This window comes from Anolis carolinensis, chromosome 6 (assembly GCF_035594765.1).
Source record: "Anolis carolinensis isolate JA03-04 chromosome 6, rAnoCar3.1.pri, whole genome shotgun sequence".
NCBI lineage: Eukaryota > Metazoa > Chordata > Lepidosauria > Squamata > Dactyloidae > Anolis > Anolis carolinensis.
This window is the reverse complement of record NC_085846.1, coordinates 58,002,749-58,020,956: the sequence shown is the minus strand read 5'-3', so window position 1 is coordinate 58,020,956 and position 18,208 is coordinate 58,002,749. Positions and strand designations below refer to the sequence as shown.

At 37.0% G+C, this 18,208-nt stretch overlaps 1 protein-coding gene across 2 annotated transcripts in view; it reads right to left on the bottom strand.

Moving 5' to 3' along the window:
• The window catches only part of dpy19l1 (dpy-19 like C-mannosyltransferase 1), a 50,934-nt gene extending 32,739 nt beyond the window's left edge, over positions 1-18,195 (bottom strand). For both annotated transcript variants that reach the window (XM_008112840.3, XM_008112841.3), the window contains exons 1-7: positions 17,933-18,195; positions 11,016-11,084; positions 9,187-9,211; positions 7,033-7,120; positions 4,508-4,645; positions 2,425-2,545; positions 762-855 (exon numbers count right to left, since the gene is read on the bottom strand). In XM_008112840.3, the coding sequence (XP_008111047.2) occupies positions 762-855; positions 2,425-2,545; positions 4,508-4,645; positions 7,033-7,120; positions 9,187-9,211; positions 11,016-11,084; positions 17,933-18,191 (794 nt within the window). In that variant the 5' untranslated portion in view covers positions 18,192-18,195. The remainder of the gene's footprint in view (positions 1-761; positions 856-2,424; positions 2,546-4,507; positions 4,646-7,032; positions 7,121-9,186; positions 9,212-11,015; positions 11,085-17,932) is intronic.
• Positions 18,196-18,208: the final 13 nt, after the last annotated feature.

The following is an 18,208-nucleotide window of genomic DNA, read 5'->3' as shown; positions in this document are numbered from 1 at the left end:
GATAAATTAAAGTTTCTGGAGACATCAAAATGACTATTCTGGCACTTAATAGAATACAATACAATGCTATACAATACAATATAAGCACTTATTTTGAATGTGTTCTAAAAATATTAGAATTGTGCTGCTCTAGAACTGGCTTGGAACATGGCAAGTGAAAGGTGAAATAACGGTTTTTTTAAAAAAAAATGTAGTTTCAAATGAACAATTACTTCCTAAAATATCCAACCAACCGCTTTTCAATACTGCCATCTAGGGGATTAATAGAAACACAATTTAAAAATAAAACTTCTAAGATGCTTACATGTGTAAAGTAAGACACCCAGCAGTTTCTTTAACCCCTATTGTATAGCTGCCATCCTAGTTGCTGCCATCTTGAAGAAAATTTAGTATCCAATAAAAATGTAAAACTTTACTTTATTTCATCCTTGAATGAAGAATTGCTGGTGTTTATGCTATACTGTGCTGGATTATGCAGTTATTTCCAACTTTTTCAGGATTTTACTTCCATAAAAAATCACTTGCACAAAAACACTTTCAAAAAAAGTGCTTTGCAGAACATACATTGTTTATATGTACAATATCCATTTTTGCACACACAATTAAAACTACTTCTACTTCTGCATTGTGATTTTATTAGAAACCTCTGCATTACTGGCAATAGAGGGAAAGCATATAGTAGCCTGCACCAATCCAGCACCCATGCTTCCATCTACTAAAACTATCTTCTTAGTTTGAAATTTTGCTTATGTGCATCTTACCTTAGGTATGTGCCATACAGGAAGAACACCGACACCATTAATCCATTCAGAAGAAATATCACATTCACATAAAAACAAGCGGGATCTCCCATTCCTATCAAATAGCAAAAAACATTACAACACAATTACTACATTGTACTTTATGTATATATTATGGTCAAACTGCTGTGTGTAATGATGCACTTTATAACTAAACATTGTTCATGTATTTTTAAAATAAACTAATTTTAAAGTTTATTTAATAAATATACAAATTTTACATGATTTCTCATGCAAATCTCACAAAAGGGCTTACACAAGATGATATTATTATTATTAATAATAATAATAATAATAATAATAATAATAATACCCCGCCTTATCTTCCCAAAAGGGACTCAAAGCAGCTTGACATAGAAGTATTAGTATACAATTTAAAATATACAAATATATACAAACATTAAAACAGAATTAAACACCAAATGCACTATGGTTCATAGTTAAAATCCATATTACAACAAACATTAATAAATTTATATAATGAAACAATAAAAGCATGTGCGGGGGTGGGGTGGGGAGGATCTTGCTCCTCTCCTCAGAACAAGGAGATTGCTTTTCAATATAGGCCAGCTTTGTTCCTCTTATGTTCTAAATATTTCTGAATAGCCTTGTTACAGTATTTGGAAGAATCAGGGCAACCTCAACTAAGAGGAGAACTTAAATAGAGATCATTACTATAAAAGTACATAGGAAGGTACAGGACATTCAAGATGTATTTGGATGATTCATCAATGTATTAATCACCATCTAGCGTAAGTTTTCCCTTGCCTTTTTATTTTACAGAGGGGAAATGTCAGAGTTGAGGAGATTTTCAATCTATCCATGAGGATAAACAAGCCATACTATTATCTGTTATCAAATTACATGATTTTGGCTGCCAACTTGTTGGTTAGTCTGCACTAGAACAATCAATTAGTGCGTAGTGAATCAACACACAAATGAATGTAATGGATTCAATGCATGTATTTTACTCAGGACTAAAACAGAGTTTAGGCCATATTTACCACTATTCCTGAATCCAGCATTTAGAATGATTACAGTGAATCGAGCAGTATTAGGATATAAGCATTAGAAGTTACATGTAATGCATAGCTAATCTACACAATGAAATTTATTATAATTTTATATTTTGTAGTTTTCACAATTAGGAGGCTGTAATTTTGCATCTTGGTATAAAAGGAAAAGGACAAGTAAAACAAATCCAAATTACACTAAAAATACATGGCAATTTTGGTGTGTATGCACAAGTAGGTTAGATTTGCTACCAACCCAATCATATTCCAGATTGTATCTGGTAAGGTATAACCCTTTCATAACCTCTTCATCTGCTGCAGTTCTCGGCTGCTGAGATACTATTGTCTGTGTTCAGCACAGAAGGGGGAAACGTGTTATGTGTTACCTGGCACTTACACGTAGCTCCTCTACATCAACTGTAGAATGAATGTTTCCTCTAACAGTGCATATTGTCATATTTTCAAAATGAGGATGGGCAATTTCTGTGGATCCTTCGGGAGGGGAGGTAACTTTTTTCTAATCTACACTGTGAGAAATGAGCCTTGATAAACCTCTTAGACATGTCATGGTCTGCCTAATGCAACATCCAAAATTAACAAGCAACACTTGCCTTCACAGCTTTGAACAGGGCTGAGGTATTCTCCCCTATTTACAGTCCAACACTTCTGTGTTGGAATACCAGTAGAATTCATTGCCCCTGTGTACATGCGGTACCAACTGGCTAGCACAACCTGTGCAGAAAACAGGATTATAATTTCGAATTAGTAATTGAAACAGACTTATATGTGGCTATCAATTAGTATGTAGCTGATTTAAAATTTAATACTTATGAAGTGGACTCAGAAGGTTCTTAATTTTCACTTGAGTCTTCTATTTCATCCATTTCCAAATCTCAATCAGTTTCCTTACTAAAATTTTGTTTTCCTTGTGTAATTCAGTCCTTTTAAAAACCATCTTCCTTAGTTTCTGATGCTGCTTTATAACATTGTTTCCCTCCTCTGTTTCCTCTTTAATAACTTATGAAACACTGTTCCTTTTTGTTTTCCTCCATATTATGGTAATAACACAAACAATAAAAACTATTTCTTGGTGTCTTAGTCTTTAGGCCCAATCCTGGGATTGATTGGGGAGCTGATTCAGAAAATTGCATTAGATAGACTCAGCTCTAGATATGGTTCTCAAGGTTTTCTATGGGTCAGCAGATGGAAAATGTTCCATATCTCAAAACTGGAGCAGATAGGGGAAAACTAGTGCCATTTTTTCAACCAGCAGGTCACATATACCCAAGTCTCTCTCTCTCTCTCTCTCTCTCACACACACACACACACACACACACACACACACACACATCTATATATATAAAAGGGTAATGAAATTTCGGCCTAGGACAAAACAACAAAACTACACATCCCAGAAACACTAAACTTGGCAGCACAACCCCTCATCCATGCCTCTACGTTCATACAACAAAAAGAAAAGAAAAATAAAGTCCTAATTAGAGGAAGAGGAAGAATTGTTTATCCAATTGCTGCCAGTTAGAAGGCTAAGCTCCGCCCACTTGGTTTCCTAGCAACCCACTCAGCCCAGGGGACAGGCAGAGTTAGGCCTCACTTAGGCCTCTTCCACACTGCCTATAAAATACAGATTATCTGATTTTAACTGGATTATATGGCAGTGTAGACTCAAGGCCCTTCCATACAGCTATATAACCCCTTTATAATGGACTTAATGTAAGGTAAAACCTTTACCCTTTACCTTAACTACCACCAATTCCTTAATACCTTTATTTCCCATACCACCATACTTCGCCACAGCAACGCGTGGCCGGGCACAGCTAGTATATATATATAAACAGGACCAACATTTGAGACATCAAAATATGTGTTGACCAATGTAATTGGTTTATTACCTTTTTCCGAATCTGCATTCAACTGCACAGTTGTATGTAAATTCATTGGAAATAAATTACTTGCTGGAATCCTATTTTTTAATTTATCTGCATTAAACAACTCATCCGTTGTAATTCACTGCCATTCTGCTATTAAATTGCCATGCATTTCTTGGTCTCAATAAATTAATTTCTCTATTTTTTGAATCCTTAATCATCGCCTATAATTCATTCAGACTTATGTGCACATCTGATATTGTTGCACTGCCAAGCTGAGGCCCTTTCGGTAGCATGTGTTGCTGTGCGTTTGCCACCAGTCTTTTAATGCTGAAGATAAAGAGAGAGGGATTGATGGTTTAACAGAAAAGGAACTTTGGACTTTGAATTCCTGCTTGGCCAGCTGGCACACAGAGAAAGCCCAACCATGTTTGGATTGCTTCTCCTCCCTATTCAGGGACTGTTTTGTCCACAAGATACTGTAAGTACATCACTGCCACCATCCACTATCACTACTTATGCTAACTGCCAACTACACTGGCTAGGTCACTGATCGCAACCCAACAACATCTAGAGGGGAACAAGTGTACCATCACTGATCTTCACACATCAACAACATCTAGGGGGAACAAGTATGCCATCATTGATCTTAACATATACAACTGGAAACCCTATTGATTTCAATGTCCTCTTCAGAAATGGTGCTAATTGCACATAGCATTATGACTTAAATGGCATACACATTATTATTGAACCCAATGAATTTTGTGACAAAATTTCAAAGCAGTATGTGTAAGAAGTTACTTACCTCTGGATACAGATGAAACCTTTTCAGTGTGTTGATTACAAGAGGATATTCAGTTAGTTCGTCATTCATAATCATCCATACTCCACTAAAAAATGATGGTGCTTCAACAATGGTCTTAAAATATGAATAATAAAGACCCTAAAGAGAGTATACATTTAAATTCAATGAAGAAGCCATGATTAATTTGCTTAAATGATTAAGCAAAATGATTTCATTATCACAATGCTTATACAGTAGCAAAGACCAGTAGCAAACATCAGTACTAATTTCAGGCCCACTGAATCTGCTCCACTTTTTTTGGACTACAGGAACAGAACAAAAACAGAACTCCACAACAAAAGCTTGTTCAGTAAATAATCTCTTCTTCTTCTTCATTCACGCAGTCGTTTCCGACTCTTCGTGACCTCATGGACCAGTCCACGCCAGAGCTTCCTGTCAGCCATCGCCGCCCCCCCCCCCACTTCCTTCAAGGTCAAGCCAGTCACTTCATGGATACCATCCATCCATCTTGCCCTCAGTCGGCCTCTCTTCCCTTTTCCTTCCATTTTCCCCAGCGACATGATCTTTTCCAAGCTTTCCTGTCTCCTCATGATGTGGCCAAAATACTTCAACTTTGCCTCCAATATCCTTCCCTCAAGTGAGCAGCTGGGCATTATTTCCTGGAGGATGGACTGGTTGGTTCTTGCGGTCCAAGGCATTCTCAGGATTTTCCTCCAGCACTAAATAATATGGTAGCTGAAAGTTCCTAACTGGCTTGCAATACTTCTGCACTATGCTGAATGGTAATAGTCTATTCAAAATCATTTGCCAGTGACCTTCAAGATGTATATCTAATGTTCAATTCCTTGATAGACTATCAGAGAATGGAACATTAAATATATATGCCTTGAAGGTCCACTCTTTGTTGGTGCAAAAGAAGAATCCACAGTCTGGATTATGCCCATCACTACCTCAACAGAGGCAGGAACAATACAATGGAAATTACTGGCAAGCTCATTCTTTTGGCTTTCTTTTCAATGTGCTTTTATGATCAAACTAAAGAATTTAAAAAGCAGAGGACACAAGACAAAAAAGGAAGAAACTAAGCTAAACTAACACCAAAACAAGAACACAGTTTGAAGACACATTATTTTGGGTAGCCATAGAATATAAACAAAGGTCAGTCATTTTTATGAGCAGATCTAAGGTGTAATTGGCATTGTTTTTAGTGTATGATAAAGTTAAAGCAAATGTATCATTTCTTAAGTATATGGAACAAATATAAAATGCCCTAGATTGCCTTTATTAAAAAAGAGAAATCAAGCTTCAAGATATATGGATAATAAAAACTTAAATGTTGGTGATAGAAAATGAGCAATTTAAGATGAGAACAAAGGAGGAATTTGAAAAAGATGAATTTACTATTCATTGGTATACATACAGACAATTGGTGGAGAGGTTTAAAATGGATAAAAAGAAACTTTATAGTTTGAGTTAAGTAAGACAGAATTTGAGACAAAATTGTAGAAAGGTAAGGTGGGTATATTTTTCCATATGTAGCAGACATGTGAGTCTAGAGGTTTGGTTAGGAATATATTACATAATTGAAAAGAGTCTTAATACGGAAAACAAAACTTTACCTGTTGGGACTATTAGATGATCAATATGAAAAGGAATATGGAAGAATAAATGAGTATATGATTACAACAGCAAGAATTCTGTATGCACAAAAGTTGAATGTTTAATGAGATCATGCCAACAAAAGATTGTTTTTTGAAGATGTATAATTTAGCTGAAATGGCAAGAGTGACAAACCTAATGAAGGATAATATGATAAAGAAAAGAGGCAACTAGTTGTGAAATATCTGAGAGAAAACTAGACCAGATTATGAATTACATTGTTTGAATAATAATAAAATACAGTAAGTAGACAATTGCATATTTTACATAGCTTGACAAATAATAATAAAAATATAGTTTGTGGCCACATCATGAGGAGACAGGAAAGCTTGGAAAAGATCACGATGCTGGGGAAAATGGAAGGAAAAAGGAAGAGAGGCCGACCAAGGACAAGATGGGTGGACGGTATCCTTGAAGTGACTGGGTTGCCATTGAAGGAACTGGGGGTGGTGACGGCCGACAGGGAGCTCTGGTGTGGACTGGTCCATGAGGTCACGAAGAGTCGGAGACAACTAAACGACTGAGCAGCAGACAGAGGAAGTAGGTTTTGGAAGCAAATATATACTAATATCTTCACCTGGGGATTGGAAGCCAAGTTCTGCAACCTTTTGTTGTTCTGTTATTGTTTTTATGTAGTATGGGCAAAGGTACTTTGTAGTTCATTTGTATTTATCTGTATATACATGTTATATTGTTTAAACATGGTTTTTGTGGTGGTGTGTTTGGGCTTAATAAATACATTAGTTTTAAAATACATAATTATACATATATGATTACTGTAGTATAGTTATTCATGTGTCTGGCTCTCCATGCCACAATGAGACCAAAAAACAAGTAATAACTAACAAATGTATATAAGCTCTAACCATTTCAGTTCGAAAGGCCATTTCTCTTTCCAGAGTTGAAAGATGAGAAAAGCGGCGGTCATTCTCAAAGAGAGTTGTTATATGGTACCTATACAAACAAACAAAAGAAAGAAAGAAAGAAAGAAAGAAAGAAACCAATAATGAATTGTAATAGACTAACAATTAAGTAAACAAAAGTTACTGTCAAGCACTTTTAAGATCAACTTGCAAAAAGGTCTGGAAGAAGGGGAACAGATTTGTCTACCTCTCCTCCACAAACACACTGGGTTTCAATGTTGGTTGTAGAGAGGTTGTTTGTGCAAATGGGTTGCTGAAGAGATGGTGTGTTTTAATCATTTTCCAGAAAATCAGCGAGTTTTTATGTCAGCACAGAATTGCAGAGAGCTGCCAGAGAAGGAATGAAGCACTTGCTACAATCCCTGCTAGTCTACTTTTTCATCTGCTGAACCTTACAATGCCCGCACTTGAACTGTCAGTGTTCATTTTAAGAACTGGAAGTCTTCCACTTCACATCTGCCTGAATAGCAGCAGGCTTAACATAAGAGAGAATTAAAATGTAGGTCTTCCATCTTGCACACTGCAGGGCAAGCAGTGAAATCAGAACAAGGAGAAATGAGAAAAGCATTTTTCCAAAAAAAAATTCACACATGGAAAATTTTCCTAATCTGACCTAATCTGCATTACAATTATGGTACAAGACATCAAGCAAAAAGAAAGACACAAATCCCACAACAGTTTGCTTGGTCCATAAATCCTATTATGCTAGAGATTCAGGATGATGTGCATGGAAGTACAGGCCTTGCACTTCTATTTCACAGCCCTAAAACCCACTGAGGATGTAAGCAGAACAGTTGAAAAGGACTTAGCCCTCAGCAACCTGTCAGAGAATGACCAAATTCCCTGGGCTTTGGAAACAGCAGATACAGTAAATTAAAGGTAAAAATGAGTTGAAGAGGCTGAAAGTTTGTTTATTTCTGCATATGCTTGACCACAAAACAAAAGAAGGCAAGTAAAATACACAAACTCTTCTCCAAAGCATAACATTCACACAATGTCTCTGTGGCCCCGTTTCCTTCCCCAACTACATTTTAAACTTCCTCATCCCAATGACTACTTGTCTAGCACTGAAAACAACTTGTCACCAGTTGTCCATAAAAAGGGAGGGCGCAACAAGATCAAAATATATTCAGAGAAGCAGGCTAAAAACCTTCAGCCCTGTATGCGATGATGGGGGATGAGGGTGAGTGTGCTTACACATATCCACATATGGGGCAGGACTGTCTGTTTCTCTGTCTACGTATAGACAATGCTACTGCTATTGAACTCATGCATCTGGCCATCCACCAGCATCCATTCACTTGCCCACCTAGCCTAATGATGAAAGGGTAAGGCTCTCTGTCTTCATATTTGTATTAGTATGTGTGGAAAAAAATATGTGAGAGATGGGAGCTTATGCCTTGTCCTGCAATTAATTCACATGGCTTTCAAGAGTAAAGAAGTTGCTGCTAGTGCTTCACTAAAGTCTTTAGCATAGCAGTGTTGCTATTGTTCTGAACACTGTAATCGAAATTATCTATCACTGGTCTTAAAGGAGCTATGATGTCAATACATTCAAGATGCTGATAATGATATTCAAAGCCATAAAGTTGGGGCTTCACTATCTGAGGAATTGTTTCGCTTTGTGTATGGCTGCCTCCCCCTATGTGTTACTCCCTCTATGTCTAGCTGCCAGCACTCCTCTGAGTTTTCAGCAGGAACAATACAATGCAGATGAACATGGGAGAGGCCCTATTTATGCCCTCGACATAGATTTCAAATGGTCACCAATGTTGGTTCCATTTCTGTTAAAGTTGAAATATGGCTTTTTATGAAAGCTTTTAGGGAGTAAATTATTGTTCACCAGAATGTAACCATTTTAAAATTTTGAGCAGTTTTAAAATTATTAAATTGTTAGTATATTTTCGTCTGTTTAAATTATATATTTTTTATATAATAAATGTAACAGTTTTAATTGATTTTACACTACTTGAGTTCTGTCTAAGATGTCATGGTATAGTACAAGCAATAAATATTTTAAGAAAGAAATAGGTCACAGGAAGATAACAACTGTAGACAAAGCTGCCTGCTATGGCTCTCTACTAGAAATAAACTTACCAGTGAAGGATTCCTGCAACAGCAGCTGTTTCAAAAATAAAAGATACATATATTCAATCACTTGCCCACTTCACAAAGGCTCCATAAACAAGATACTCCTAATAACCATAACTACTATTCTGACTACACCATACAAAACTTTCTCATGACTGAAATTGTATCTGATACCTAAGTGCAATTATTCACATATTAGCTCCTCAAATAGTAGCATGAGGGTGTTACAAAAAGGTGACTTTTTATACACTCGGTTAGTTCCTGTGTACTACACTGTAAAAGTGGAACATGCATAATACTAATACTGAAATGTGTTGCAAACACAGATGGTCTAAATTCAGTTGTTACTTTTAACAAGAGTAGGTAGATTCAGTGAATCTGTGAACATATGGTAAATCAATACATATGTATTGTATATACAAGTCTAGAAATTTTAATCAAAAAATTGACCCAAAAAAGCTTATATACAAATGAGAGGGAAGATAATACACCTTAATTCTTGTTTTAAAAAAGAACTATCTCCGTCTCTTGAGTAAACAGCAAAAGGCAAAAGCTTCGTCGTTTCTGGGAGAACATAAAAGAATACTGACGTTTTCTAATCTCCACTTTGACACTGCTTCAGACCTTTTTCAAAAACCTGGGTGGGAAAATGACAGCAGTGGCTTCCCTTAGATGGCGTGCCATCAAAATAGAGGAAATTGGTGCTGCTTTTAGATTTTTTTCCAGGATGGGCTAAGTTCTCACTATTTCCCACCCTACTTAGAGAAGCGGGTAGTTCTTTTTGGTATGAGTTTATACTGTACCTTAATTTTTATAATAAAAAAGGAAACAACCCTTCTTTGAGTAGAGTGGTGAAAGGCTTTTTTGAATATCTGGACAGGAAAATGGCAGTGGTGGCCAAGGGCAACTGACCCTGTGAGGTGTTGATGGCACTCTCCTTTTCCACAGAATGACCCTCAACTTATCCATGGGTTTTGTCAAAATCCATAATTCAAAACTTACCCTTGACTGATAGATGGTATCGACATATACACAAGAATACACAGTAAGTTTTATTGGTTAAATAAAACTCCTCTAGCTAGAACCAGTAACTGGACTTAAGCAGACATCTTTCAAAGACATGACAGGAATTATATGGCCCTCCAAATGCTACTGAACTGCCAGCATAGATGATTGTGAAACACAGTCCCAAAATATATGGAAGACCACAAAATTTCCATCCTTTCAGTATGCTATTAATGCAACCTCTGCTATGTAGCATGTTCAAAAGAGATAGAGTCACCCATGCACAAAATCAACAGAAAGATTTAAATGCTACTGTCTGGATATACTCCTGCAATACAAACAAAGAAAGCATATGAAGTAGTGACCACTATGTGTCTAAAAATTTGAGGCAAGCAGCAGTTTTGAAACCATCTTGAAATCTTACTTTTATTCCAAAACAACCCTGATATAAATTCCTTACTTAAAATTCTACATAAGACTGATTATATAAATGTACAGAATTTATGTTAATAGCTAGGAATATAAAAAGCAAATATATCATTTTAATAGCATTTATTAATTAATAATCATAAAAAGTTTAAGTTCTGAAATTTTATTTATATTATGTTAATATTAATTTTATAGTTGTTTATAAGAACTCATATATTTACTTAACATTATACCCCCAAGCAGTCTTCTTCATGCAATTAACAGTACAATATCCAAGATTTAAGTTGTAATTGTATATGCATCAATCTGATAAGAAGTCTGAGTAAGACTTACTTCTGAGTAAGCATAAGTAGGAGAGCCCTGTTAAACAAGTAGAAGTTTAAACACATATATCTTCTCACCCAGTATAAGCGTAATCCATATTTTCCTATCTGCTCTTGCAACGAATACTGCCATTTCCTTCAGAGTGCCTGTTTTTTAAATTAAAAAAGTAACTTCATTAGATTTTTTACTGCTCATTTTCTTACAAAGCTACAAAGTTATAGTCCAAAATGTGCTTGAAAAAATATTCAGAGAGAATAACAGTAACTATAGTCACAAAGCACTTGCAAATACTTCTTGGTTGTATGCAGTGAATACAGGACTAAAGCCATCAAATAACAATGTTGAATTACAGCATGCACAGTCTAAATTCTGTTATAATGAATACCATTTTATTTAATTCATGCATGAAAACATATGTTCATAATTTCAGTACAAAAATAAATATTGTGGATAAATACATAAACTAAAATCTTGATTCAAAGAAATATAGTATCATAACCTAGCTGTAAAATTTAAAATACTTTAAGCTCTATACAATATGTTTCTGACATGTGAAGATCAACTTATGCATGTTTACATCTGAGAGTATATACCACTGCAGTATGCACACTGCACATAAATTTGAAGCCCTATTTACTTTATTTCTTCAATTCTAAGACACATTTTTTCTGATATAAACATCCCTAAAAATGGATGCGTCTTAGTATTGCAGGTATATCTTATATATTTTGGTAGTTCTGTAATTAGGGTGAATTTTACAATATATATTATGTTTATGAAGTAAACATAATATATATGTTTACTTCATTTGTATGTATGTCTGTGCAGCATTGAATTGTTGCCTATTGTAAGCAGCTCTGAGTCCCCTTCGTGGTAAGAAGGGCAGGGTATAAAACATAGTAAATAAATACATACATAAATTGACAGCGTCTTACAATTGAAGATATACAGTAGTATAGCATACCCGGAGAACAGTAGACCATTCAACATACCATTCAATGGCCCACTGACCATTACCCCTTCCTTTTGATCAATGTGGGAACCAATGACACTACAAGGATCCTGTAGTGATTATGAGATTTTGAGGAGGAAGCTAAAGGTCCTTGATGCCCAGGTAGCCAATTCGTTGGAGGGCATGGGCCAGAAAGGGACAGAAGAATCGTGGAGATGAACTGGTTTCACAGATGGAAAAAAAAAAGTTTCTTGGACCAAGATCTGCGATTTCATGAAGATGGACTTCTGGCAAGGGATGGAATACACTTTACAATAGTTGGCAGGAACACTTTTTATTATGAGGCTCACGAATCTGATTCTGAAGGCTTTAACTAGAGTTATGTGGAAGAGGGAAATTCTATTATTGAGAACAGAAATTCATCTTGCACTTTTGATAACATCCCAAATGTTGTTGAGAGAACTGGGCAAACAGTACAAGGTGGAAAAAATAAACAACTGGGGGAATGAGCCACAGGCCTTTCTGCACAGCCATATAACTCAAAATACCAAGGCAGAAAATCCTACAATATCTGCTTTGAACTGGTTATCTGAGTTCACATTACCATACAACTGAGTTCAAAGCAGATAATGTGGGATTTTATTCAGCTGTTTGGAATGGGCCTGTATTGCCATCTAATGCAGTTTAGTCAGTGTAGATGCAATCCATGGAAGGAGAGCCCGATCACCGTGGTCACTGCTTTCTGTGCTTTTTGTGAGCGGGCTGAGCTAACAATCATTCCGCCTGCTTGGTTTGATTTCTTCTCCCCTGTGGATAATATCCTGATGCTTCTATTCACTTGCAAATGAGAAAAGGATGCCAAGAGGAGCTTGATTTCGTGACAAAAAGCAGGAAGGAAGTAGCAAGAAGGCAAGCGGCAGGCAAAAGAGCTCGCACAGACACATCCATTTATCCTTTGCAGGTTTATAGGCTACTGAGGCATCTGGGGACCGTTCCATAGTCATATAACACAGAATATCAAAGCAGAAAATCCCACAATATCTGCTTTGAACCGAGTTATCTGAGGGCCCTTCCACACAGCCATATAACACAGAATATCAAGGCAGAAAATCCCACAATATCTGCTTGGACCTGGGTTATCTGAATCCACACTGTCATATATTCCAGTTCAAAGCAGATAATATAGGATTTTATTCTGGTGTGAGGAAGAGACCTGAGTCTGCACTGCCATATATTCCAGTTCAAAGCAGATAATGTGGGATTTTATTCAGCTGTGTGGAAGGGGCCTCAGCCTCTGTTTAAAAGTTTCCAAGGAAGGAGCTTCCGCCACACTCTGAGGCAGAGAGTTCCACTTTTGAACAGCTGGTATAGTCAGGAAGTTCTTCCTAAAGTTCAGGCGGAATATCCTTTCCTGTAATTTGAACCCAAGGTGCTTCCAGACAGCAGCAAGTTGTAGGTTTAATAGGTAGGACAAAATACCCGGGATCTGAGAGCAGGGCCACTTCCACATAGCTAAATAAAATCCCACATTATCTGGGTGGGTGGCAAGAGGGGAGAAGCCAAGAGCTTCTGACACCATCAAAGGAAGGGAGAATGGGCTTCCAAATGGGGCCACAGAGTGAAGAAGGGGCAGCCAAGAAAACACAGCTCCATCATGTCTACTGCAGGTAAGCTTGTGGGGACATGAGAGAAGCCTCCCAGCAGGATGGTAACATATCCCGGTGTCCTCTGAGCAATATCTCTGTAGACGGTCAGTTCTCTCATACCAGAAGCGACTTGCAGTATGTTCTCAAGACGCTTCTGAGAGAATTAAAAAAAACTCAGGAGCCCATCAATATTTACAATATAATTATAAATAGAAATAATAGCATTGTAATATAATACAGTAGTCTCTCGCTTATCCAACATAAACGGGCCGGCAGACCTTTGGATAAGTGAAAATGTTGGATAATAAGGAAGGATTAAGCAAAAGCCTATTAAACATCAAATGTTATGATTTTACAAATTAAGCACCAAAACAATGTTTTACAAAAAAACTGACAGAAAAAGCAGTTCAATGCACAGTAATGTTATGTCGTAATTACTGTATTTATGGATTTATCACTAATATTGCAATATATTGAAATCATTTAAAAGGCAGACTGTGTTGGATAATACAGAACATTGGATAAGCGAAGGTTGGATAAGCGAGACTCTACTGTAATACTAATATATATAATATATAATATTAATAATGTAATATAATATATACACTACAATTTATGATTTAGTACAATATAATATATAATAATACTAGCTGTGCCCGAAGTTTGGTGGTATGGGAAATAAAGTATTGAGGAATTGGTGGTAGTTAAGGTAAAGGGTAAAGATTTTCCCCTGACATTAAGTCCAGTTGTGTCTGGGGGTTGGTGCTCATCTCCATGTCTAAGCCGTTGTCCGTAGACTCCTCCAAGGTCATGTGGCCAGCATGACTGCATGGAGCGCAGTTACCTTCCCGCCAGAGCAGTACCTATTCATCTACTCTCATTTGCATGTATTCGAACTTCTGGGTTGGCAGAAGCTGGGGCTTTAGATAATTTGTGGAAGAGGCCTAAGTGAAGTCTAACTCTGCCTGTCCCCTGGGCTGAGTCGGTTGCTAGGAGACCAAGTGGGCGGAGCTTAGACTTCTAACTGGCAGCAATTGGATAAAAACAATTATTCCTCTCCCTCTAATTAGGACTTTATTTTTCTTTTCTTTTTGTTGTATCAACCTAGAGCCGTGGATGATGGGTTGTGTTGTCAAATTTCGAGGTTGGGGGGCCTGTAGTTTTGTTGTTTTGTCCGCTGCCCTAATGCCATCACTCTTTTATATATATAGATAATAATTGTATATTATATATTACATGTATTACTACAAAAAATATTATAGTATCGTGGTATAATACAATATCACAATCTATAATACTAATATTGTGCTATGCTATTACATTATTAGCCCGCAGTGGGTTAAACCGTTGAGTTGCTGAACCTGCTGACCGAAAGGTTGTCCGGGGAAAAGGGTGAGCTCCAGCATTAGCTCCAGCTTCTGCCAACCTCGCAGTTCGAAAACATATAAATGTGAGTAGATCAATAGGTACCCCTCCAGTTGGAGGTAATGCAGCTCCATGAAGTCATGCTGGCCACATGACCTTGGAGGTGCCTATAGACAATGCTGGCTCTTCGACTTAAGAAACGGAGATGAGCACCAACCCCCAGAGTTGGACAAGATTAGACTAAATGTCAGGGGAAAACCTAATATTATATATACATATAGAGGTAAAGGTTTTCCTCTGATGTTAAGAACCCCCAGAGTCGTGACCGACTCTGGGGGTTGGTGCTCATCTCCATTTCTAAGCCGAAGAGCCGGCGTTGTCCATAGCCACCTCCAAGGTCATGTGGCCAGCATGACTGCATGGAGTGCCATTACCTTCCCGCCGGAGCGGTACCTATTGATCTACTCACATTTGCATGTTTTCGAACTGCTAGGTTGGCAGGAGCTGGGGCTAACAGCGGGCACTCATTCCGCTCCAGGCATTTGAACCTGGGACTTTTTGGTCCGCAAGTTCAGCAGCTCAGCGCTTTAACACACTGTGCCACCAGGGGGCCCATATATATACGTATAATAATATTAATATTATAATGGAATACAATATAATACAATATAATAATATAATAATGGTATGTTATATATTGCATGTAATGTAATACTACTAATAATACAGTAGAGTTTCACTTATCCAACATAAATGGGCCGGCAGAACTTTGGATAAGCAAATATGTTGGATAATAAGGAGGGATTAAGGAAAAGCCTATTAAACATCAAATTAGGTTATAATTTTACAAATTAAGCACCCAAACATCATGTTATACAACAAATTTGACAGAAAAAGTAGTTCAATGCGAAATAATGCTATGTAGTAATTACTGTATTTACGAATTTAGCACCAAAATATCACGATGTATTGAAAACATTGACTACAAAAATGGCTTGGATAATCCAGAACGTTGGATAAGCGAGTGTTGGATAAGTGAGACTCTACTATATTGCAGTACAGTGGTTTACCGGTAGTACAATATAGTAAGAACTAAAGGTATAACAAGTGATATTTACAAATTGCTAATAAAGAGCAGGAGCAGGATCACCTTAAAGAAATGTGGGAGTTAGATTGCAATAAGGAAATACACCCTCAAATCTGGAAAGAAATGTGGAATAAGTGTATATTAAAAAACATGTGTATAAGAATAAAAGAGAATTATTATAAAGTGGTTTGGAGATGGTACCTCACACCAATTAGATTAAATCAAATTGATAAGAAATACTCTAAGCAGTGCTGGAGGGGCTGTCAGGAAATCGGTACATATATACATATGTGGTGGTCCTGTAAATATGTTCAAAAATTTTGGGAGAACGTTTTTAAAGAAATAAAGGGAATCACCAAAACAGAAATAATAGGAACGCCTGAAATAGCACTGTTGTCATTTATGGATAATATTCAAATATCAAAAGAGTTAAAGGAATTAATCGCCAACTTGGTAACAGCAGCAAGATTTTAATAGCCAAAAAATGGAAAGGAAGAGAGGAGTGCCAATTGGAAGAATGGTATAAGGAGATTTGGGATATTGCGATAAATGATAAATTGGCATGTAATATTAAAATTAAAAGAGGGTTATTAAAAAAGGATGATTTTGGGAAGATATGGGAAAAAATGTATAGAGTTTGTATACGTAGAAGGAAAGGGGGGGAAATCTGTAAAAGAAACAATGGAATTTTGGAAATAAATATTGTAATTGGCTGGTCTGGGGTGAAGGGATAGCACTAGGTGAAGGGTAACAAAAGGTAAATTAATATAAGTATGTAATATAGTTAGAGAGTGAAAATACCCTAGGAGCTATGATATACATAACTTTGTATTGCAAATATGTTTAAGAATGTATAAGTTTTAATAAAAAAATGAATTGAAAAAAAAGAAGTAACTAGCTATCAGTAACATTCAAATAGGGAAGAAATGAAACATGGTAGACAAAAGATAACAATTTGTAGTTAGATCCTAAGATAAAACTGGATATCCTGGGCTGGCCAAGGGTATTTTGCTATCTGATGTGAAGGACAAGATTGGGAATCTATTTGGAAGAAGAAAATAAAAATGACATATGCCACACAATATAGTTATAATACTAATATTGTGTGATGCTCATAATAGGTTGTATATACATATAATACAGTAGAGTCTTACTTATCCAACACTTGCTTATCCAACAGTCTGGATTATCCAACGCATTTTTGTAGTCAATGTTTTCAATATATCGTGATATTTTGTTTTTTATGATGGTTTTATTGCTGAAATATTCGCTTCACTGTTTTATTGTTGTATATGCCGGGCTTTGTCCCTATGTAAGCCGCTCCGAGTCCCTCCGGGGAGATGGGGCGGGGTATAAAAATAAAGTTATTATTATTATTATTTTGATGCTACATTTGTAAATACAGTAATTACTACATAGCATTACTGCGTATTGAACTACTTTTTCTGTCAAATTTGTTGTATAATATGATGTTTTGGTGCTTAATTTGTAAAATCATAACCTAATTTGATGTTTAATAGGCTTTTCCTTAATCTCTCCTTATTATCCAACATATTCACTTATCCAACGTTTTGCCGGCCCGTTTATGTTGGATAAGCGAGACTCTACTGTATTGGCAATAATATTATAATGTAATACAATATCATACTAATAATAATGCAATATAATCATATATAGTAATAAGATTGTAACATAATAATACTCATATCTTAAATATAATGACTGCTGATAATATATAATAATATACACTGATGCACGGTTTTATTATTGTATATTTGCATATTTGAAGTTGCAATGTTTTTGACTGTGAGCCGCTTTGATTTTCGGTATGGAGCGATAAAGCGGGATATAAATAAATAAGGAAATGAAATAAATGGGAGGAAGTTGGAGGGACCTCGGCGCGCGCCCTTCCCCCCTCCCTTCCCCCCTCCCTTTTCCTCTCACCGTGAAGCCACGCGCGGAACTCCCAGGCCGGGGCGCAGGGATGCTTCTCCTGCCTCTGGGCGTCCGGCTTGGCCACCTTCCTGCCGCCTTTCGCCATGACCGAGGCCCCGCCGGGGAGCTGCCTCCCCAGCGACTGCTGCACCTCTTTCTGAGGAGAAAGGGGCGGGGAAAGCGGAGCGCCGCCCCGGGAGGGAGTCGGGGGCGGGGGCGAGCAGGAAGGCGGCAGCCCTCTGCCTCGGCTGCGCCGGGTGTGGACCATCTTCCCCGGCTAGGCCT